The 20,485-nt window shown below is 27.5% G+C and overlaps 1 protein-coding gene across 3 annotated transcripts in view; it reads left to right on the top strand.

Moving 5' to 3' along the window:
- Positions 1 to 223: 223 nt before the first annotated feature.
- The window catches only part of LOC132949319 (zinc finger protein 768-like), a 35,995-nt gene continuing 15,733 nt past the window's right edge, over positions 224 to 20,485 (top strand). The window contains exons 1-2 of one of the 3 annotated variants that reach the window (XM_061020144.1): positions 224 to 671; positions 6,753 to 7,403. In XM_061020144.1, the coding sequence (XP_060876127.1) occupies positions 6,765 to 7,403 (639 nt within the window). In that variant the 5' untranslated portion in view covers positions 224 to 671; positions 6,753 to 6,764. The other 2 variants (XM_061020142.1, XM_061020143.1) reach the window with 2 other exon arrangements.

Genomic DNA, 20,485 nt, shown 5'->3' with positions numbered 1-20,485 from the left:
TACTCCACCGCCAACGCCGCCGGTCGCGATATTCGCGGGTGCCCTCCCCCTCTACTCCTCTCCGATCTAGACCCAGGGCCCGCGTCGACCGGCCTACGCTGGGACATGAAGGGGGGCCGCGGGAGCCGGCGTCTAAGCGGCGTTGTCAGTTCGGGCGCACCGCCGGCGCGACGTTTTTGCGCGCGCGTCCTATTCCGCCCGGTCGTTTCGTTTTTTGGCGCCGCGCGCTACGGCACCAGTGCGGTGTACGCCAGCGCTCACAGTCACTCGATCAGTCGACCGGCAAAGTCATCGGAGGCCGGTTGAACTCCCATCGAAAGCGCGTGATAACGCACACACACACACACTCTCACACACACACACACACACACTCACATACACATACCAAACTTATACACATACACTTAAACACAACACACACACTCATAACACACATGCACACAAATATATGTACACACACACGCACGACACACGCGCGCGAACAGAAATATTCGCGAACGACGCGATTAGTGCGCTCGTCATACGCAGGCGACGTGTTATACCGGTTTGTGAAAAAAAAAAATAATTATAATAATAATAAAAAAAATTTTATCGTTCCGTGTGTCCTCTCTATCGAGTGCCGCCGTGTTACACGCACACTCCAGGCGCCAAAATGAATTCATATAGCTAAGGTATATTAAAGAAAAAACCAAAAGAAAAATATAAGAAATTCAAAATACAAAAACATTTTTACTATTTTTTTTATTAAAGTTTTATTTTGTATTTTATATAATAATTTGTTGTTGTTGTCGTTGTTGTTGTTGTTGTCTTTCGAACGCGAATTTCGCAAAAGGCGTTGCGGATAAGCTTTTTTGTTATTATTATTATTTATTTTGGTGTGTGCATGCTCGGTGTGTCGAATTAGCCAAAGTGTAAACGAAATCGTGTTATATACCTTTACAACCAAACTTCCGTGATATTTTATTAGCCGGTACTAATGGTGTTACGAAAAGGAATTTCGCGAAGGACGATAACTACTAACACACAGTGCGTATAACTAAGTGAATTTTTAAAATCTTATTTAATATTTGTAGTTTATTTCTATTCACTGTGGACCGTGGATGACGCACATTCATAATATATTGATATAATATTTATATTGGTATTGGCGTACAATGTCGATACTCGATAGCAGAAATGCTATTCGGCCAATGTACATAGGTTTATATATATGTATAATATACCACTAACTATGCTATAGGTATAGTGCTCATTTAAGGCAAATACATGTATTTACATGTTGTAATCTTTTATCAGACGCTTTCAAACTTTCATATTCTTATCACTAAAATAAAATGTATGTTATCTAAAAAACAATGTTTCATATATATATACATTATCTAAACATATTAAGATCAAATATTTTCGTATTTAATTTGTATTCGAGATTGTTAATCTTTCAATTGAATAAAAAAAAAACAATTAAACATTTGCATATAAAATATAGGTATATATTTGTAATTGTTATGGACATGCACGTCTTTAAATTGCATACACATAACGCCAGTCTACGAGGATTTATTGAGTTCATTACTCAATAATAATGTTTCTATTATCGACATTGATTTATTCATATAAATGGTAAAAATAGCTTTAAAAATATTAAAATGTGATGCAGTTAGAAACGCCATCCTTGAAAATACATTAACCGTTTGAACGTTTTATGTAATCACATTTAATTTATTTTGTACCGAACAAAGTTTATTTAGAAATAGTTAATATGTTGATAAAAATGAGTGCTTTCTTTCCATTTGTTTGGTCTATAAATGTCTAATCCATGTGGGGATGCTAAATGCAAACTGTTGAGTTTATAGTTTGTACTGTCACAAAAAAATGTTTTCCAATAAACCCATATTTTAAAAAAGCATAATAGCACGTTCGTCTGCAGCAAATCTAAAATTTGAGTAAAACTAAATTACCTACATTATATTTCCACGACAACACTACAATCGACACTGAGTTCAAGAAAAAAATATCCATACAAAAACTATAAAGCAATACCTATAAACTGTTACTCATAATATTGTTTTCTAGTTATTACGCCAAACTACTTATTTGCGTACCTACAGTTTTACAGATTCACATTTTTAAAAAAAAAATTAAGTGCTTTAAACCTAAATATAATAATACTGTCAAACTATGGAGAGTCAAGGTTATAAAATAATTATAAATCATCTGATTGGTTTTGAGTAGAAAGGACTGGTGATACTTACCTGTAGAACACTCTAAGCCTTAGTGGTTCCCAAACTTTGTGACAACGTGACCAAAATGTTTAGTTGATTCAATTTTATGACCCATACAAATTAACTAATATATGTTTGAAAAAAATCTATATTGATAAAAAATAATGTAATAATTTTAAACTTTAGGTATCATATTGTGACTACATTATAAATTGTAATATATTATTAAATTTAATAAAAAAATAAAATTATGAGGTTATACGCTCAACCCACTTGTGGGTCACGAGTCACGATCCATAAATTGAGAAGCTCTGCTCGTAGCCCAATATTAAGGATAATGTAAAAAATAAATGAAAAAATTTTATTAGATTTTTAATTTATAAATTGATTTTAAATATTAAAATATTTTTTTTACTGTCAAATTTTTTAAAAAAATATTGTATTATGTGTAAACACTAAGCAATGTCGAATTTAGAAAGGTATCATAAAAATTAAATTAAATTATATTAACACAATCAAATTATAAAAACCAAGAAAAAAGTATTATTTTATGAATTTTTAAATGAACCTATTATATTAAATTTTTGTTTGCAATATATAAAAAATATACTACGGTTTAATTTTTAAAAAGATTTACAACAAAATTTTAATATTTTATTTATAAAAATACCGTAGAGTGTAAACTATTCTAAAATACTTAAATGATAAAAATGTTAGTTTTTTTAATATTATTTTTATCATAATTAAAAACGGTTGTATTGTGGCTCATATTGTTGAAAATACATATTTAATTTTGTATTTAAATATAATAAATACAGTATTACCGTATTGTCAAAACAGAGTTTGAGGTTAGTAATGTTGTAATGTTGGTTAAGTTTTTCGGTAACGAGCGAAGTGATTAAATGTTAGAAATTATTATTTGAAATATTTTGAATACATTTTATACGTATGATGAAGTTTATTTCAGCTAGTTAGCTGAAAATTATTATTCAGTAAATACTCGTTTATAAAAGTTAAATCAAATGAAAATCAAAAAATCATTTTAAAGTTGGAACAATCATAATAACCGTTTGTTGGTTATAAATTTAAAATGTTGATTCTATACGCATGCTAAATACCTAAACCTATATTATGGCTATTAGGTATATATTACGTATTCGTATACACACTGCACAGTATAGATACTCATAATATTTATATACAAATCTGATTAGTGATCATTAATATTTAAATAGGTTTTATTAAAAATCTAAAAAATTCTTATAACGTCTGAGTATTAGACCTAGGTTAACGCAGAAATAGTGAAAACCTATTCATGTATGTAAATATAAGTACCTACCCTAGAATCTAGTTATGATTCAATACAGGTGTTACTCTTATATACCTACTGTTTAAAAGACTCGGTATAACAACTGCAAGATTGATAATATTACTATTTTTTTTTCGGTCAGTGTGCTTTTTATAAAACCTATACAGAAATAAATACGTAATTTATTTTGATAACATAACTTTACGTTCTTACGAAACATCACAGACTATTATGTTTATATGTACTTATACATAAAAATCAATAATCAATATTGGATAAATCTGGTCTTTAGGTATACATACAATTATTTCATAGGACGAGTGGGAGAGAGGGTTACATTAAATTTAAGGGGAAAAGACATTTCAAAATAAACTTTCAACAGTAATTACTGTACCACATATTATTATATACTGTGTCTAAAGTAAGACGATGAACAGGTGATAATGATGTGACTATAATATTGAAAATATATTTTAGTTGATATTGATTATTAATTTACTGCTAAAATTTTATTGAAAATTGAACTTCAATACTTGTTGAAGGGAATAAACTACCATCAACCAACTGATCCGTGTTTTCACTGGTTTATGGATTATGTGCCTTACGGTCTACTACTCGGTCCAATTTAAAAAATCTTATTCTAACACTTATATTATAAAACATTGAAATAAATCACGAGAAAAACAAACATTTATAATAAATAAAAATATTATCATTCATCACAAATTATACAAACAAATTTTGAATAGAACTATAATGGAATTAAATTTTTTTTTTTGCGTCCCTCATAGAAATGTCGATAAAGATAAAAAAAATGAATAGAATTGGCTAATTTTTATCTAACTATATAGAGCTTCACCGTACACATAATTTTATAATAATGATAAAGATAATGTAATAGAATTACTCACCTGTATTTAAATTATTAGTTTATAATATTTCATAATGTACCTCCATGATATTATTATTTTTTACTTATTTATTACTGCACAATATACTGAAACCTAAAACAATAATTACTAGACAACAATATTATCTAACTACATAAACATAATTAACATTATTTGGCTGAAAACTAAATCTAGTCTAATGATAGAGTGAACATGGGAAAGATTATTATGAATGGTTCAAAGACTTCAAATTTACGAGTTATGAATATCACACACATTCTACTAAAATCATTATTATTTAAACACTTAAACATAAATTGTCAATATCTATACCCTACAATGTATATTATTCCAATTATTTATTTGCGTAAAAAATATTATTATTATTTATATCTAAAAACGAATTATCTCTTATTTATTGTTGTATTGAGTTGTCAATTTTAAATGACACAAATATTTCCTTTATTTTCATAATACATTTTTACTACCTAGTTTTTTATATTATACTTTTTCATTTCTCGAATGTATTGTAAGTATACAAATATTTAAATACACAACACACATTACATACCTATCAGTACTTAGTTAAATAATTATAAATGAATTGAATAATATCTTAAGCTATATAGTCTGTATCTATATTTTTAACTTCCATAAATTATCTATAAATAGTATTTTATTAATGAGATTGAAGTAAATACATATTTCACTATGTCGTAATAGTAACTGTTTAATAATGACTATAGGTCGAGTTCAGTGATAAAGTACTTATTAGTGTGTGGTTTTTACGATGATCGATTCGTAATTATCTTTATATAGTAGTAACGATCAAATTACCAATTGATTGTCGAATACTGTATAAACATTTTTTAATCCGTTAACTTATTTATTTTTCTACAATATATTATACTAGGTATGTGTCTTTATATAATATTATACTATGGTAAATATAAACTGCAAATCTATTTATTAATGTAAATAGTGGGTGTATGCTGTATGAATAATAATATTAGTCGGTAGGTAGTTACGTATTATTTTAAGTTTTATTCTTTTTTGAATAGATGATTAAAATAAATTGTATAAATAATTATCAATAACAGTGATAGCATATAATCAACATTATACTTTTAATGTTGTCGATAAATTTTTAAACCCTCATCAATACTTTTCTCAACATGGGTGTTCAGATTTTTATTTCATAAGGTCTGCGACCACAGCAGTGGGAAATGATTAAATCCAATTGTTTATACGATTGCATGTAGGTACCCACATTAAAAAATACGAATTAATTTTCAAATATATTGTTTAAATAATAATTATAATTATCTATTTAATGTATAGTAATTAGTAGTATATGTTATAATATGTCGTTTGTATTTTATTTGTATAATAATCTAAAGTACCACCATAGTATTCTGTTCATCAATAGGTAGGTAATACACTAATATTGACTTTTCGGTGGTTTAATAATGTATTATTATAGATTTGGATAAATCATTTTTGGCCAGAGGAACGGAAATTTAATACCTATCTATACTTTATGTTAGACATTTGATTATGAATGTTGACTACCGTCTATCATTAAGTCAACGGCTATATTGGAGAATTATACAGCTGCAGTGCCCGCGATATCATAATGTTATAACATATATACTCACATCAAGCTTTCTGTCGGTTGTTTGATTGTATAGAGTACACCAGAGTCCAGAACTATAGAATGAATGCAGATAAGCATTTTTGATGTATAGGCAGTATAGATAAATATGAAATACCTATATCATAAATAAATCGAAATCGAAATATAAATAATAATTCCCGGAACACTTGAATAATTCAAAATTAATACTGACGACCTTGTATGATTTTAGTCCTTAATACATTAAAATATTGTCTTTTGTAAAATCGTAACCACAAATATAATTCCACAAACAATTCAGTTAAATCTTCGTATTTAATATCAAAAAATATATTTTACCGAAACATATTATATTATATTTAAATATTATTATTATTATTATTATTATATTTTAAATCTTTATATATTTATATTTATTATGTGACCACGCGAATATTATGTATATGTTTTGTCGAAAATACGCTTGATATCATAAATAAAGTGTATAAACAGTTCCATTCGAAGTTATGTTTTAACCGAAAGTCTCTGGGTGACGTGGTTTCCCGAGGGAAATCCAGAAAAGTATATAAGTACATACAAAAGTTCGTATGTAGGTCGTATCGTATATATTATTCTTATAATATAGCACCCATATAATATTATAATATATACCATGTGTATATTGTATACTAAACGGGTTCTTTTGATCGTTATAGGCTGTCTCAGACATGGGAAGCGAGCACTACTGTCTCCGGTGGAACAATCATCAGAACAACCTGCTGGGCGTATTCAGTCAACTGCTCCAAGAAGAGTCCCTCGTGGACGTGACGCTCGCCTGTTCGGAAGAAGGCCGCTTGATCCGCGCCCACAAGGTCGTGTTATCCGCGTGCAGCGCGTACTTCAAGGCACTGTTCCTTGACCATCCGACACGCCACCCGATCGTGGTACTTAAAGACGTTCAGTTCTCTGAACTCCGTGACCTGGTCGAGTTTATGTACCGGGGCGAAGTGAACGTAGACCACAGACAGCTGACCACCCTGCTGAAGACGGCCGAGAGCCTTAAGGTCAAGGGGCTGGCCGACATGGCTCGCCCCAGTGACGGCGACGATGACACCGTCGGCGACCGCGTTGAGCTGGTGCCCGCCGACCGGGACGACGAGCCCATGGAACCGGAAGACCTGCGGCCGTTGAGCCGGTGCCGGACGCCGGTACCGGCCGAGAGCCGCACCCCGTCGCCACCACCCACGGAGAGCGACGACAATCTTTCCATGCAAAGCGAACCCAGCGATATGACCACTGTCTGCAGGCACGACGACCAACCGTCCCCGTCCGGTTCCGGTCTGCCACCAGTTCAGCAAGTACCTTTGGTAAGCATTTTTTACACATATTCAAACGGTTCTCATATATGCCTATATCCCTTTTGTGTTTTCCTCTTTTCGTTTATGTCATCATGATTCATGACCTTCTATGACGTCACAATATTGAAGAGATCAATTTGGATCTATGTACAATAAACGATATTTCTTTTTCATAACGTAGACACCACGGTCACTTGCCGCGGTAACAAACATATTATAGTCATAATAATAAGATCTAGTACCATAAGTCGTAACACAATTTTCGACACTGATAATATTATTTTTGTAAAAACTAGGTGTAAAGATTTATTTTCTTTTTCATTCGGTCAGCTTCTTTTAATATCGATCGTTTCTCTTGTGGTGTATGCGTTATGTATATATGGGTATAAAATCCCCGTCACCAATCAAAGGAACTTATATCTATCGGCCCCTGTAATTGGATTACGTTGAAAAATATATCAGATGATTTCATTTGCTCAAGTTAGGCGACCCGTAAACTTCTCGGATTACGTTTAAGAACAATGTAAAGGTGAGAATATCCGAAAACAATACCATTCGATCTCAGGTAAACATTCAATGTGGCGAAAAATCACTAGCGATTGTCTTTAACTTGTTATCGCCCTCCAAACGTATATTTTACACTACCTACTTCCGTTATTATAAACGCGTGTCAAGGGTGTCAATTTTAATTTCGTAACACGTCATGACTTCGCTGGTAAATTGTATTAGTAGAATGTAGCACTCAAATAATATTATGATGTGTTTACGTGCGTGCGCAGTGTTTATCATGTGATTTAGTTTATCTTAGTAAAATCATAATAGATACCTATTCAACATTACAATGTGAACATTAATCTCCGAAATTCGATATTTTGTACCTACTTAATCAAATAAATATAAAATATTAATATAGCACTCAACAAATCAAATGTAATGGTTTTATAAAATATATGTGTAATAAATAATATTTGATTGTTTATATACATATTGTCAAGACTGGGCAAGTTAATGATTTTTTTTAACTCAGTTAAGTTAAGTTAATATGCACCAGTAACAAAAAGTTAAAAGTTAAAAGTTAATTTAACTATATGTTAACTCAGTTAAGTTAAAAGTTAATACACACTTTTTGTTAACTTTTTATTAAGTTAAAAAAAGTTAATTTGTTTATACAACGCTAGAGTACTTAATTTTTTTCCAACCCAAAACTAAATTATAGACTATAGTGTTTATACTTTATACAGTATTTCCATATTAGTTAGATTCGAATGATATACATTTTTCACTTTAAACAATTTACGGTCAATATTTTTTACATGAAAACGAAATAGACTGAAATAGTGAAATATAATAAAACTAAAAACAAAATAAATTAACTTAACTTACTTCTTGAAATGGAAAATTAAATCGTTAATTTAAAAAGAAATTTAGTAAGTTAACAGTTAAGTTAATGAAAAGCCAAAAGTAACTATTTAAGTTAAGTTAACTTTAACTTTTTAACTCGTTAATGCTCAGCCTTGCATATTGATATTGTACATTTTTCTGAGTTGATAGACATTAAATAATAAATAAATTATTTTTTAACTCATTCGATTGTGTTAATAATGAACAGACCTGAAAAATATATATATTGAGATTATCGATTAAATGATACAATTTCTTCAAAACAACTGCACTTTAATAATGTTTACCAAACGTTTATGTTTTCCACATTTTCCGAAAGATTTACATTTTTTATATTCTTTTTCTCTATTTTTACTGTTAATTATTTGTCAATTTTTTTAATTACATTTTCTGAATTTATGAGTATGAATATTTGTTTAACTAATGCTCGCTATAAAGAATATCAAATTCAATTTTTATTATACCCATATAAAGTATTTTTAAATTATAATGTAACATTTTAGTATATAATATAATAATATATCTAAAATCATTGATATTTTAAAATTAATTTTTGTAAGTTTTCAATTTTAGATTCTGAGTGGGGCGATGAATGAATCGATTTTACAATTTATTATGAGTGTTATTTTATTTTTCATGTCTGTTATCAGATTTTAGGGCAGTAAATATGCTTTGATTTTCAACTTTGAGGGTGGATTATTAGTTGAAATTTGGATATAGTTGGTACCTCTCAAGGTCAAAACTCAAAAGTAAAAATGTATAGTAGTTTTCAAAATAACCTGGAAAAACAAAAAAAAAATTAAGGAAAAACGTGAAGTTTTATACAAAACCAGTTTTTGTGAGACTTAAAACAAATAACTGTGGATACTAAAACAGTGTGACTCTGTTTGAGGTATATATTATAGTAATTTTACATTAAAATTTTTTTTAGTATTTTTCATTAAATGTCGATAAAAAATGTATTGAAGCGTCAAAAAACTTGATAATTTAATACAAGGTTTCTCAGAAGAATGATATAATATCATTGTATAAGAAAAACGATTCTGAGCGAAAACGGTCAGTCAGCCTATGATATTACTAAGTATATATTTCATGATATTATTGTGAATAAAGTAATTTATATATAACCTATTTACGTGGAACCTTGTTTTTAAATTTCAGTCCTTAGCTATAAAATTTGAACATTTCATAAATTTTTAACTTCAAAATAATTATTAAATTTTAAATTTGATAAATTTTGTCAAAATTCAAACTTTAAATGCTTATAAAAAAAAAATTGTGCCTATGTATTTTTAATATTATTCAACTACTTTTGTAACAATATATCAGAAACATTGCATTAAGTTTTCACGCTTTTTTATCCAACAAATAAAATTTTATAGATATTTATAGAAAAAAAAAACTAATAAAATTGAAATCTGACAATTTCCGTTAACAGCTCAAAAATAGTCAAAATATTTTCAAATATTTATGGTGTATAGAAAATGATATTATTAATATTCAGTAAAATTTTAATGTATCTACAGTTATTTGTTTTTGAATAACAATAAAATAACAAAACCGCTACATGAGACATCAAGTAGATATCCAATATTGTAAAAAAGGTGGATAAGTGGATGTCGCTCTGCTGTACAGTAGGTTACAAGTGGGTCACTGTAATAGATGGTGTTAAATTTGAATTCAATGATATAATATCATTGTATAAGAAAAACGATTCTGAGCGAAAACGGTCAGTCAGCCTTTGATATTACCAAGTATATTTGATGATATTATTGTGAATAAAGTAATTTATATATACCTAACCTATTTACGTGGAGCCTTGTTTTAAATTTTCAATCCTTAGCCATAAAAGTTAAACATTTTATACATTTTTAACTACAAAATAATTAATAAATTATAAATTTGATAAATGTTGTCAATATTTGAACTTTAAATGCTTATAAAAAAAAATTGTGCCTATGTATTTTTAATATTTTTCAACTACTATTAGAACGATATATCAGGAGCCTTATATTCAATTTTCACGCTTTTTACCCAACAAAAATTTTTTATTGATATTTATAGAAAAAAAAACTAAAAAAATTGAAAACTCACAATGTCCGTAAACCGCTTAAAAAGAGTCAAAATATTTTCAAAATTTTATGGTGTATAGAAAATGCTAATGTAAACATTCAATGAAATTTTCAAGTATCTACAGTCATTCGTTTTTTAATTACAATAAAATAAGAAAATTGTTACACGAGAAATCGAGTGAATATCAAATGTTGTAAAAATATAAATTTCAGACGCTCATAAAAATTTTATTTAAGTTTCTTGTAGACATTTTTTTTTTGATAAAGGTAGACAAACTTATGAGTAATCTTATATTACATTTTCAAATCTTAGATTTAAAAAGAAAAATTTTTATGAATTCTCAACTCAAAATAATTTGCTAATTTTCGTGATTTTTCCGTATTTTATCAAAATTTGAACTTTAAATGCTTATAAATAAAAACTGTGACTAAGAATTTTTAATTTTTTTAATTTGCCTTTGAAACAATAACTTAGGAGCCTTTTATTAAATTTTCAAGCTTTTTTAGCTTAAAAATAGTCAAAATATTTTCAAAATTTTATGGTGTATAGAAAATGCTAATATAAACATTCAGTCAAAATTTCATGTCCCTACGGTCATTTGTTTTAGAATTACACTAAAAACCAAAATCGATTTTCTCAAAAACAGATTTTGCGTAAAAATTCCCGTTTTTCCTTAATTTTTCTTTTGTTTTTCACGTCGCTTTTGAAAACTACTGGGAAATTTTTGACCCCCCAAAGTACCAACTAGATTTACTTTTCTATCAGAAAAGTTACTGTTGAAGAAAATCTAAGCACTTTTACTGTTCTAAAAGGTGATGACAGACACAAAAATAAAAAAAAAAATTAATAAATAAAAAAAAAAAACACACATCATTGTAAAATCAATACATTCATCGCTTCGCTCAGAATCTAAAATATGAACTTCAAACGCTCATAATTTGATTCGCTTGTAGACATAATTAAGACTCAAAATAATTTGCTAATTTTCGTGATTTTTCCGTATTTTGACAGATTTGAACTTTAAATGCTTATAAAAAAAAACTGTGACTAAGGATTTTTAATATTTTTCAAATGTCATTGTAACAATAACCTAGGAGCCTTCTATTCAAGCCTTTTTAACCAACAAATAAAATTGTATTGATATTTATAGAAAAAAAAACTAAAAAAATGAAACTCAAAATGTCCGTAAACAATTCAAAACAAATCAAAATATTTTGAAAATTTGATCGTGCATAGAAAATGTGAATATAAACAACCAGTTTCATGTATATACGTTCATTTGTTTTAGAGTTACACCAAATACCAAAATTCCCGTTTTTCCTTTTTATGTTGTTTTTTCCGGCACTTTTGAAAACTATTTTAAATTTTGACATCCTCAATGCACCAACAATATTCACTTTCCCATCAAACAAGATACTGAAGTTGAAAATCGAAGCATTATTTTGACTACTTATCGTGTACACAGACACAAAAAAAAAAAAACATCATTGTAAAATCAATACATTTATCGTTCCACTTAGAATTTAAAATAGGTGACAAAGGTGACGAACGGGAATTCATTGTTGTACAGTAAGTGTCGAGTAGGTCACTATTATGGATGTGTTGAATTGGAATTCAATGATATAATATCATTGTGCATATACGAAAAATGATTCTGAGCGAAGTAAGTTTGTTAGGCTAATTAGTAATTTTCTACTAAGTATATTTTATGATATTATTGATATTATTGCTAATAAAATAATTTATTTAACTATTAATAAAACAGTATATATTTAAGAATTTTTTGGTTACAGTATATTCAATTCATATCTATACAAATTGAATATAAAATTATGTTTTTTTTTTAAATTATTTGTTATAGGTAGTTAAAAACTTATAAGAAATCTTGTATTCAATTTTTAAATCTTAAGATTTTAAGATTATATATAAAATTATAACATAAAATCATTTGAAAATTTCGTGATTTTAATAAATATATTGTAATTATTATAATTTATATATAATTCATAAATTATTTATATTATTGAATATAGTATTAATGTTCAAATTGTATAGCTAAGAATTGAAATTTAAAAACAAGGTTTCACGTAAGTAAGTTATATTATATAAATTACTTTATTCACAATAATATCATGAAATATATACTTAGGTAGTAATATCATAGGCTGACTGACTGCGCTCAGAATCGTTTTTCTTATACAATGATATTATATCATTGAATTAAAATTTAACACCATCCATTACAGCGACCCACTTGCAACCTACTGTACACCAGAGCGACATCCATTTACCCTCTTTTTTCTTTTACTCTTCGTTTTTCCTAAATAATTTTAAACAAGCTAAATAAGCCAAACTCGTTATTATTAGTAGATAATAATTTGATAAATGTAATATTGGCGTTAATTAAATTATTTTATTTATATACATTTTTAAAACATCAACTTTTGTATCAATGTATACACAACATTTTTTCTTCCAATAAAATAATAACATATATGTAAACCCGCAAAATGTTATTGGTGCAAAGTTTTCATAATAATTTTTGAGGGTGGCCGTGAACTTTTTTTTAGTTTCAAGTTATCCTAATATATTTCCGCATTTTGCATAATATTATAGGTATGATCGAATATATAATATTTTAATTGATATTTAACGTTAACCATACAATATTAAAGTTTTATATTTAAAACATAATATAGACGTAGGTACCTATATCCGTTTTATTTTAACATGATAAAAATTAATTACTTAACGTGTTATGTTCAGACTTGGTGTTTGGGAGGGGGGCATACTATTGTGCATGCCCCCCTAGACATCAGAAACTACCTATAAATAATAATTTCTTGTTGGTTTTGTAAGTTGTGTTATCACATTAATCGATTAGTGGTCACAGTAACTGACTGACGTCTAGCCAATTTGTTAATAATAAAGTATAAGCCTAAGTTGAGTGAATAGTTAAAAGTAGAATTTTTGGACCAAAAGGATATTGCCCGCCATTCCCCTCCCCCTTAGAAGACAAATCAAATCCACTACTGGTTAAGTTAATCGGCATAAATAACTACTCATATATAGATAATTATGAAACTAAAAAAAATAAATTTAGACTCGACTTTCAAATCTATTTAATTGTTGAATACTCAATGCATAATAAACCTCAAATTCAACTTTATAATAGTAAATTGTTAGCAATGTTAATATAGCTACTGTTAGTCGTCCGTAAAATATAATTCATATTGTTTGAAAGATACAACCTAAAAGATCTTACTCTGCAATGACGTATATACGAATAACGTAACTATGTAAGTAATTGTTTATTTACGTGCAATATCATTTAAATTGTACCTAAATTATAGACTTATATAAAAAAAACTACATTCTCAATTATAATTTTATATTCATTTTAAATTCAGTACCTATTGGCTATTATCAGTTAGTTATGACTTATGACTATCCACAATATCTGGATGTATAATAAGTAATAACCTCACTTAGATAGCTGATATGCTTAGATAGCAAGATTAGACACTTTATATTATAATTAGTACTTTTTAAACCTAGGCCAATTTTCAATATTCTATAGCGTATATGGATAAATTATTAACATTATGGCAACAACTTAAAATTACCAGCATACACATTTTAAACGAAATATATTTTTGTTATTTTGTCGTAATTCAGAAAATAATAATGATGTATTTAAGTACAACATGTTGTATAATTTTAACAATTTCCAGTATTAAATAATTTATTATTTCAAATATTTTGTATCCCGAATGAGGCGAGAAAAATATAAGTGGTTTAAATTACTAAGTTTTTCTATTTTTTCGGAGATTAGTTCTGGTACTGATAGTTTCATAAACACCATTATAACCACTATAGTAATATAGTATTTATTGATTAAATTTAGTTGGTTCTTTGAAGAGTTTGATTTTCTCTGTATTTTAAAGTTTAATGTTTCCGCAATCATAAGGAAACGTTTTTATTAACCATCGAGACATTTTGTTGATATCTCAAAATTAGTTTGAAGCTAAGAAGCATTTTTCGAAAGCAATGATAAATCATTGCTTTTAAATTGTACCAATGTACCTATATCTCAATATCACCAGCACACCACTATTATTTGCTGAAGTATTCAAAACAAGATGAGTATTATTATACCCTTTTTTCGAATCTGAGTATTTATCATTCAATCATTGTATTAAATAAAATATATAGCTATAATAATTAATAACCATTAAATACTATCAGTGAATCAATATCATTTATCTACATTTTATATGTTTAAATAAGTATTAGATTTAGATATTATGTTTTAAGCACGATTACATGTAACAAAAACAATAATTGTATTTGAACTTTTAATAAAACTCTATACGTATGACAGTGTATGCCACTATTTTTTATACATCATAAATTTATAATTTTTGTAAACAAATAGCCAATAGGTTTATTGTATTATATTAATTCTACTCTTTATAAAATAGTTAAATAATATCTTTTAACTATATAGGTATAAATGTGAAATGAAAATCCCTCTACAGGCTAAACTCTGGAACTACTTATCAGATCTTCTTGATTTTTTTTTAAGCAAAAGAGTATTTCACGGAGAAGATTTATATGAAAAATTTTTTTAGGAAAATTCACCGGAAAAGTAGGAAATCTGGATGTCAAAAATGCAATAGTGACGCCATCTGTCCAAAAAAAAAATAAACTAAATAATAAAATAAAAATTTAGTTTATTGTTGCAAATTAAAATAATAATAGTGCATAATATTATATTGGTTGCTATTGGTTAATAGGGCATGTTTGTTGATTTGTATTATTTTCTTTTGTCAATATATACATAAAGAATATATATATATATATATATAATATATCAAGAAGATCTGATAAGTAGTTCCAGAGTTTAGCCCGTAGAGAGATTTTCATTTCACATTTATATAGTTAGATGCATATATAAATGAATATTTGTGGGTAGAAAGACCTCTGGAAAGAAGATAGGCCAATTTAAAAAGGGTTACATTTGGTTTTTTAGTTTTTTTTTTGATTTTAGTAGGTACAGTTATGTTAGGATAGGATTTTGTATTAACTGATTACATTAATCCACCGTAGGTGGAATTCAATAAAATCGACAAACTTGGTATAACTTTGATACTTAAGTGTTAAATCATACACTTACGTACAAACAGCACAGGGTCCGCCATCAACCACGATCTACCTGATAATGTACTGCTGCGAATCAGAATTTTTATTCCGAGCAACAGAATAGTTAAGATAAATTTTGAACACCATACACCGAATATTAAATAACCAACTGAACAAAGTTTAAGTCATATAGAGTTGGTACATTTAACGGGCAACGAAGTGAAGATCAGCTGCAAGATCAGCTAGTATTACATAATATTATATTATAGTACCTAGTGTTAAACTTACTATGTCTAATATAATTTTGAAATATTTAAAGTAAATTAAAATGTTTGCATAATTGTTGGGTATAAAATGTTATATACCTGTCAATAAGTAGATAGTATCGTTATAAAGTAGATTCGACTAGGCCGGAATAAGACAATGTGTGGAGGGCAGAGCAAAAATATTTGGAGACTCACATTAACAATTATTAGGTCAAGTCTAAGATAGGTTACTATCTCTAACTATAAAAATCTTAACCTTATTTGTTCACAATATATTAAATAGGTATTCCAATTTAGTTGTACGTACAAAATAAACCAATTCATATACATTTTACAGATTAACTAGGTACTTAGAATGAAAGTAGGTACCTATATAAAGTTTAACATTTTTAACGATTTATTGATATTAATATAATAATATGTTGCTAATGACCTATGCTGTCGAAGCTTAAATGTTCAATAAAAAAAAAAAATAAATAAATAAATAAATAAATAATAATATGTTAATACTTAACATTGAGATGTACCAATATGGCAATATCTGAACATATGACTAAATCAACTATCAAATTTTGTAGAGAAATAAAATTATTCAAAAACAAAACAAAATTAGTGTAAATTGTATCTTTGAATATAAGATTATATTTCATAAGTATGCATGTATGATGTATCATAATTTATATATAGGGGGGACGAGGTGGCCGAGTGGTCTAACGCGACGGATTCGGCACAGCCGGTCCGAGTTCGATCCTCGACCACTGGGCGGCATTTTTCTCCGTGCAAGTCACGGTGTCCGGAGAACAAGTGCCGCCATCCCCCCACCCCGGGGCACGGCAGAAACCTACGGGTGCCCCATTAGAAATTCTGCCAAACACAACACACACGTGTACCACGTGTACACACCAACCTACCCAATATAAAACCTACCAAACCTACCCAATATAAAACCTACAGTGCCCTACCCACACCCAATGGCCTATGTTGCCGCGGGTTACCCAATAAAAAAAAAAAAAAAAAAATTTATATATATACATATATATATAGTTATATGTTTTCATTATTTGAACGGGACTGAGCACTATTATTTATATCATCCATTCCTGAACAAATTCATAAATACACCACTTTATATACTTAATATCACTGATAGATTGGGTACAGCATGATTGCTTTCGCTAGATAATTTTAATAGTTTTAAAATAAACCAAAACAATAAACAAAAAATAAGTAATATGAATAATATTCAATTTTATTAACAAGTAATGATTAGCAAATAATAGATATTATGTAAAAATGTAGGGCGAGAAGTTATATTCTCGAAAATATCAATAAATCTAGAATAATAACGCTAATAAAGTAAGATAGTTTAAATAATATAGTAATTGATTATTGAACAATTTTGTTTGATTTTTATTTGATTGTTCTAATATTATTAATTACAGTTTTTATTACCAAATAAAAGCGCAATTTCCTTAAAGACTTTCAATCAAATTTGACTAGAATTTGTTTTTTTTTTAACACCCCAAATCTGAATAAATAATCTTTTCCGTTATACGTATATACCAGTATACCACGTCAGTAAAGAAAACCATTTCTATCACCTTTTATCTTAACAATAGAGACGCCCGTAAAAAACTAGACCTACAAATCTGGCAACGTGGACACTACTGACGTCCCCCCAAAAAAGGGGTGTCCCGAAAGGTAGGAAATGGTATACGTATAACGGAAAAGATCGAATAATTCAGGTGTATTTCCGTAATAAAATAACTGCAGTATAGAGAATAAGATATCCGTTGTATGGAAGTTCCTTTTTACGCACAAATAACTGAATAACAAGATCATAAGTTCTGACTTTGAAATTATTAATAACTTTTTTTTTAATTCTTTATAACCAGGGAATCCTTCACGTATAATATTGATCATGAATATGCATTGGTGTTTAAAATGTAATCGGTAACTTAAAGTGCGTGTTTAATTAAGACATGAAATTCAGAGATCAGAGATAAATAACATGACCCAAAAGTATATTTGAACTCAAGTATACTTTTATAATTTATGTATATTTTAATATTTATTATTTTTATGACTATTAGTTAGAACATAGAAATATAGAGAAATATTTTTGATATTTTGGATTAGTATTCCTTTATTCTGTTAGAATGTTTTTAAAAATTAACAAATAACTTTGTACTTTATATTTTTCATTTCAGAATATTTATTAATTTCCATAAATAGTAAAATAAAATATATACTGATAACGAACATTTTTTTTTACTACAAATAAAATTATTATTTCAATAGAATAAAATACAATAATTCAGTACCTACCAAATTGTTTTCTAACATAATTTAAAAGTTAATTAGGATTTCTTATATATATAAGCCTTTTTTATCAATTGCTTATATGAGTTATATTTTTTTTTAATAAACGTAGGTAGATATACGTTTGTCTAATTATAATTATCAGTAAAATACTTAAAGTAAATAATTTTCCTTGATTAAATTTTTAATTATTAAGAACTATTTTTGATGTTTTTTATACCAAAATTAGAATTATCTTTTAAGAGCCTAGTTCTATTTCTCAGAAAAACAAACATAATAATAATAAGAATTAATAAATATTAACTTGTATTCTTCTTGGATTTATAGGGCCCTAACTCTTATTACAAAATGTTACCTACTATAACCGTTTTAACATAGGTAGGTACATTTTTTAAATGGGTGTAGTTATTATAATAGAATTAATTATTACATTTATGCCCAAAGTATTATGCAATACTTACCCATCATTACATAAATAGGCGTAAAAAATAAAACTGCCTATATTACAATATAATATATCTTCATGACTTTGCACTAAAAACTTATTTCTAATGCAAATGTATTAAAATATTAGTTAAATATACCTTCAAAATGCAATGTTTAAATAATATTTCATGTTGTAGTTATGGTTCATATAACAGTATATCTGTTCAACCTTTAGTGTAGTTGATATTGTAGGTAATAGGTTTATGACACATAGTATAGTATTCAATCTATGCATACTACACAGAAATATAATATATATAATAGCTGTTTTTATTCATTACGCATACATTATACGTGTTAACACCTTTAACTTTATAAGTTTTTAAGTTTGTGTATCTTTTAATATACATACATCTGCACTTTGCTATCTCACATTGTTTTAAGTCTTTTAAACTTTGTAATTAATAATTTTGATGAACGTTCGACCAAACCATTAAAATTAATTTATTTATTCTATTATTTTATTTATTTATACTGCCAATAATTTGTAGCGCAGTCTTTTATTTTATCATCATTAATCATTACATGCATTTTATTTTGTCCACGCATAAATTAATGAATAATAACACTTTTCAAATATATTTTAACTTATGTCCAATTTTTATAATCACATCCCAGATATAATAAATAGATATCATACACTCATAGATACTCAGTCGTCACATAATTTTTAAAATAATAATAGAATTGTCCTCTGATTCCACGTTTTTGACTATTTTGGCCTTGTCTTTTCTCGTCTTAACGTGGATTTTCGTACTGTACCACAATGTATTATGTAAACTTGTAACAAAGGTTTTACAGCCTTGAAACATATGTTAGCATATTAAGAGCATTCGTATCACGTAATATATGAAATTATCTGGGATAACTTATTTTTAATTTAATTTTTGCTATTTAATGTTGACATTCTCATGAAAATTAACTTTTTTGTGATAGTTTCATCTTTTGAAATAATATATTTACTATTTTATGTAAATTGTATGGTATTTTGCATTTAAATAATAATACTTTAGGATTCGCTTTATTTATATTACCTATATTAATATAAATATATTATTTATATTACCTATACTAAAGTAGTTGACAGTTATATATATTTTAATTAAAAAACTTCAACTAATGATTTTTGACATTCATTTTAGAATTTTAGAATATTTATATTAATTGCTATTTGTTGGTGTACAATGAACATATCAAATACCTACTACAAGTTTGAGTTTTGAACTAATTTATTTATAAGTTTTCTAGTGGTTTGTTTTATTAACTGTACAGAATTAATGATAAATAGTTTATTTTTTTGCAAGTTTTAAATACAGAAAAAAACTTGGAGTTTTAAAATTCCATATTTAAAAAGAAAAGCAACTTTAGTTTTTATCAAAAAGTATTATCCCTTCTATG

Source organism: Metopolophium dirhodum, chromosome 7 (genome assembly GCF_019925205.1).
Source record: "Metopolophium dirhodum isolate CAU chromosome 7, ASM1992520v1, whole genome shotgun sequence".
Classification (NCBI taxonomy): Eukaryota; Metazoa; Arthropoda; class Insecta; order Hemiptera; family Aphididae; genus Metopolophium; species Metopolophium dirhodum.
The sequence above is the reverse complement of the archived record's forward strand: the minus strand, read 5'-3'. Positions and strand labels throughout refer to the sequence as shown.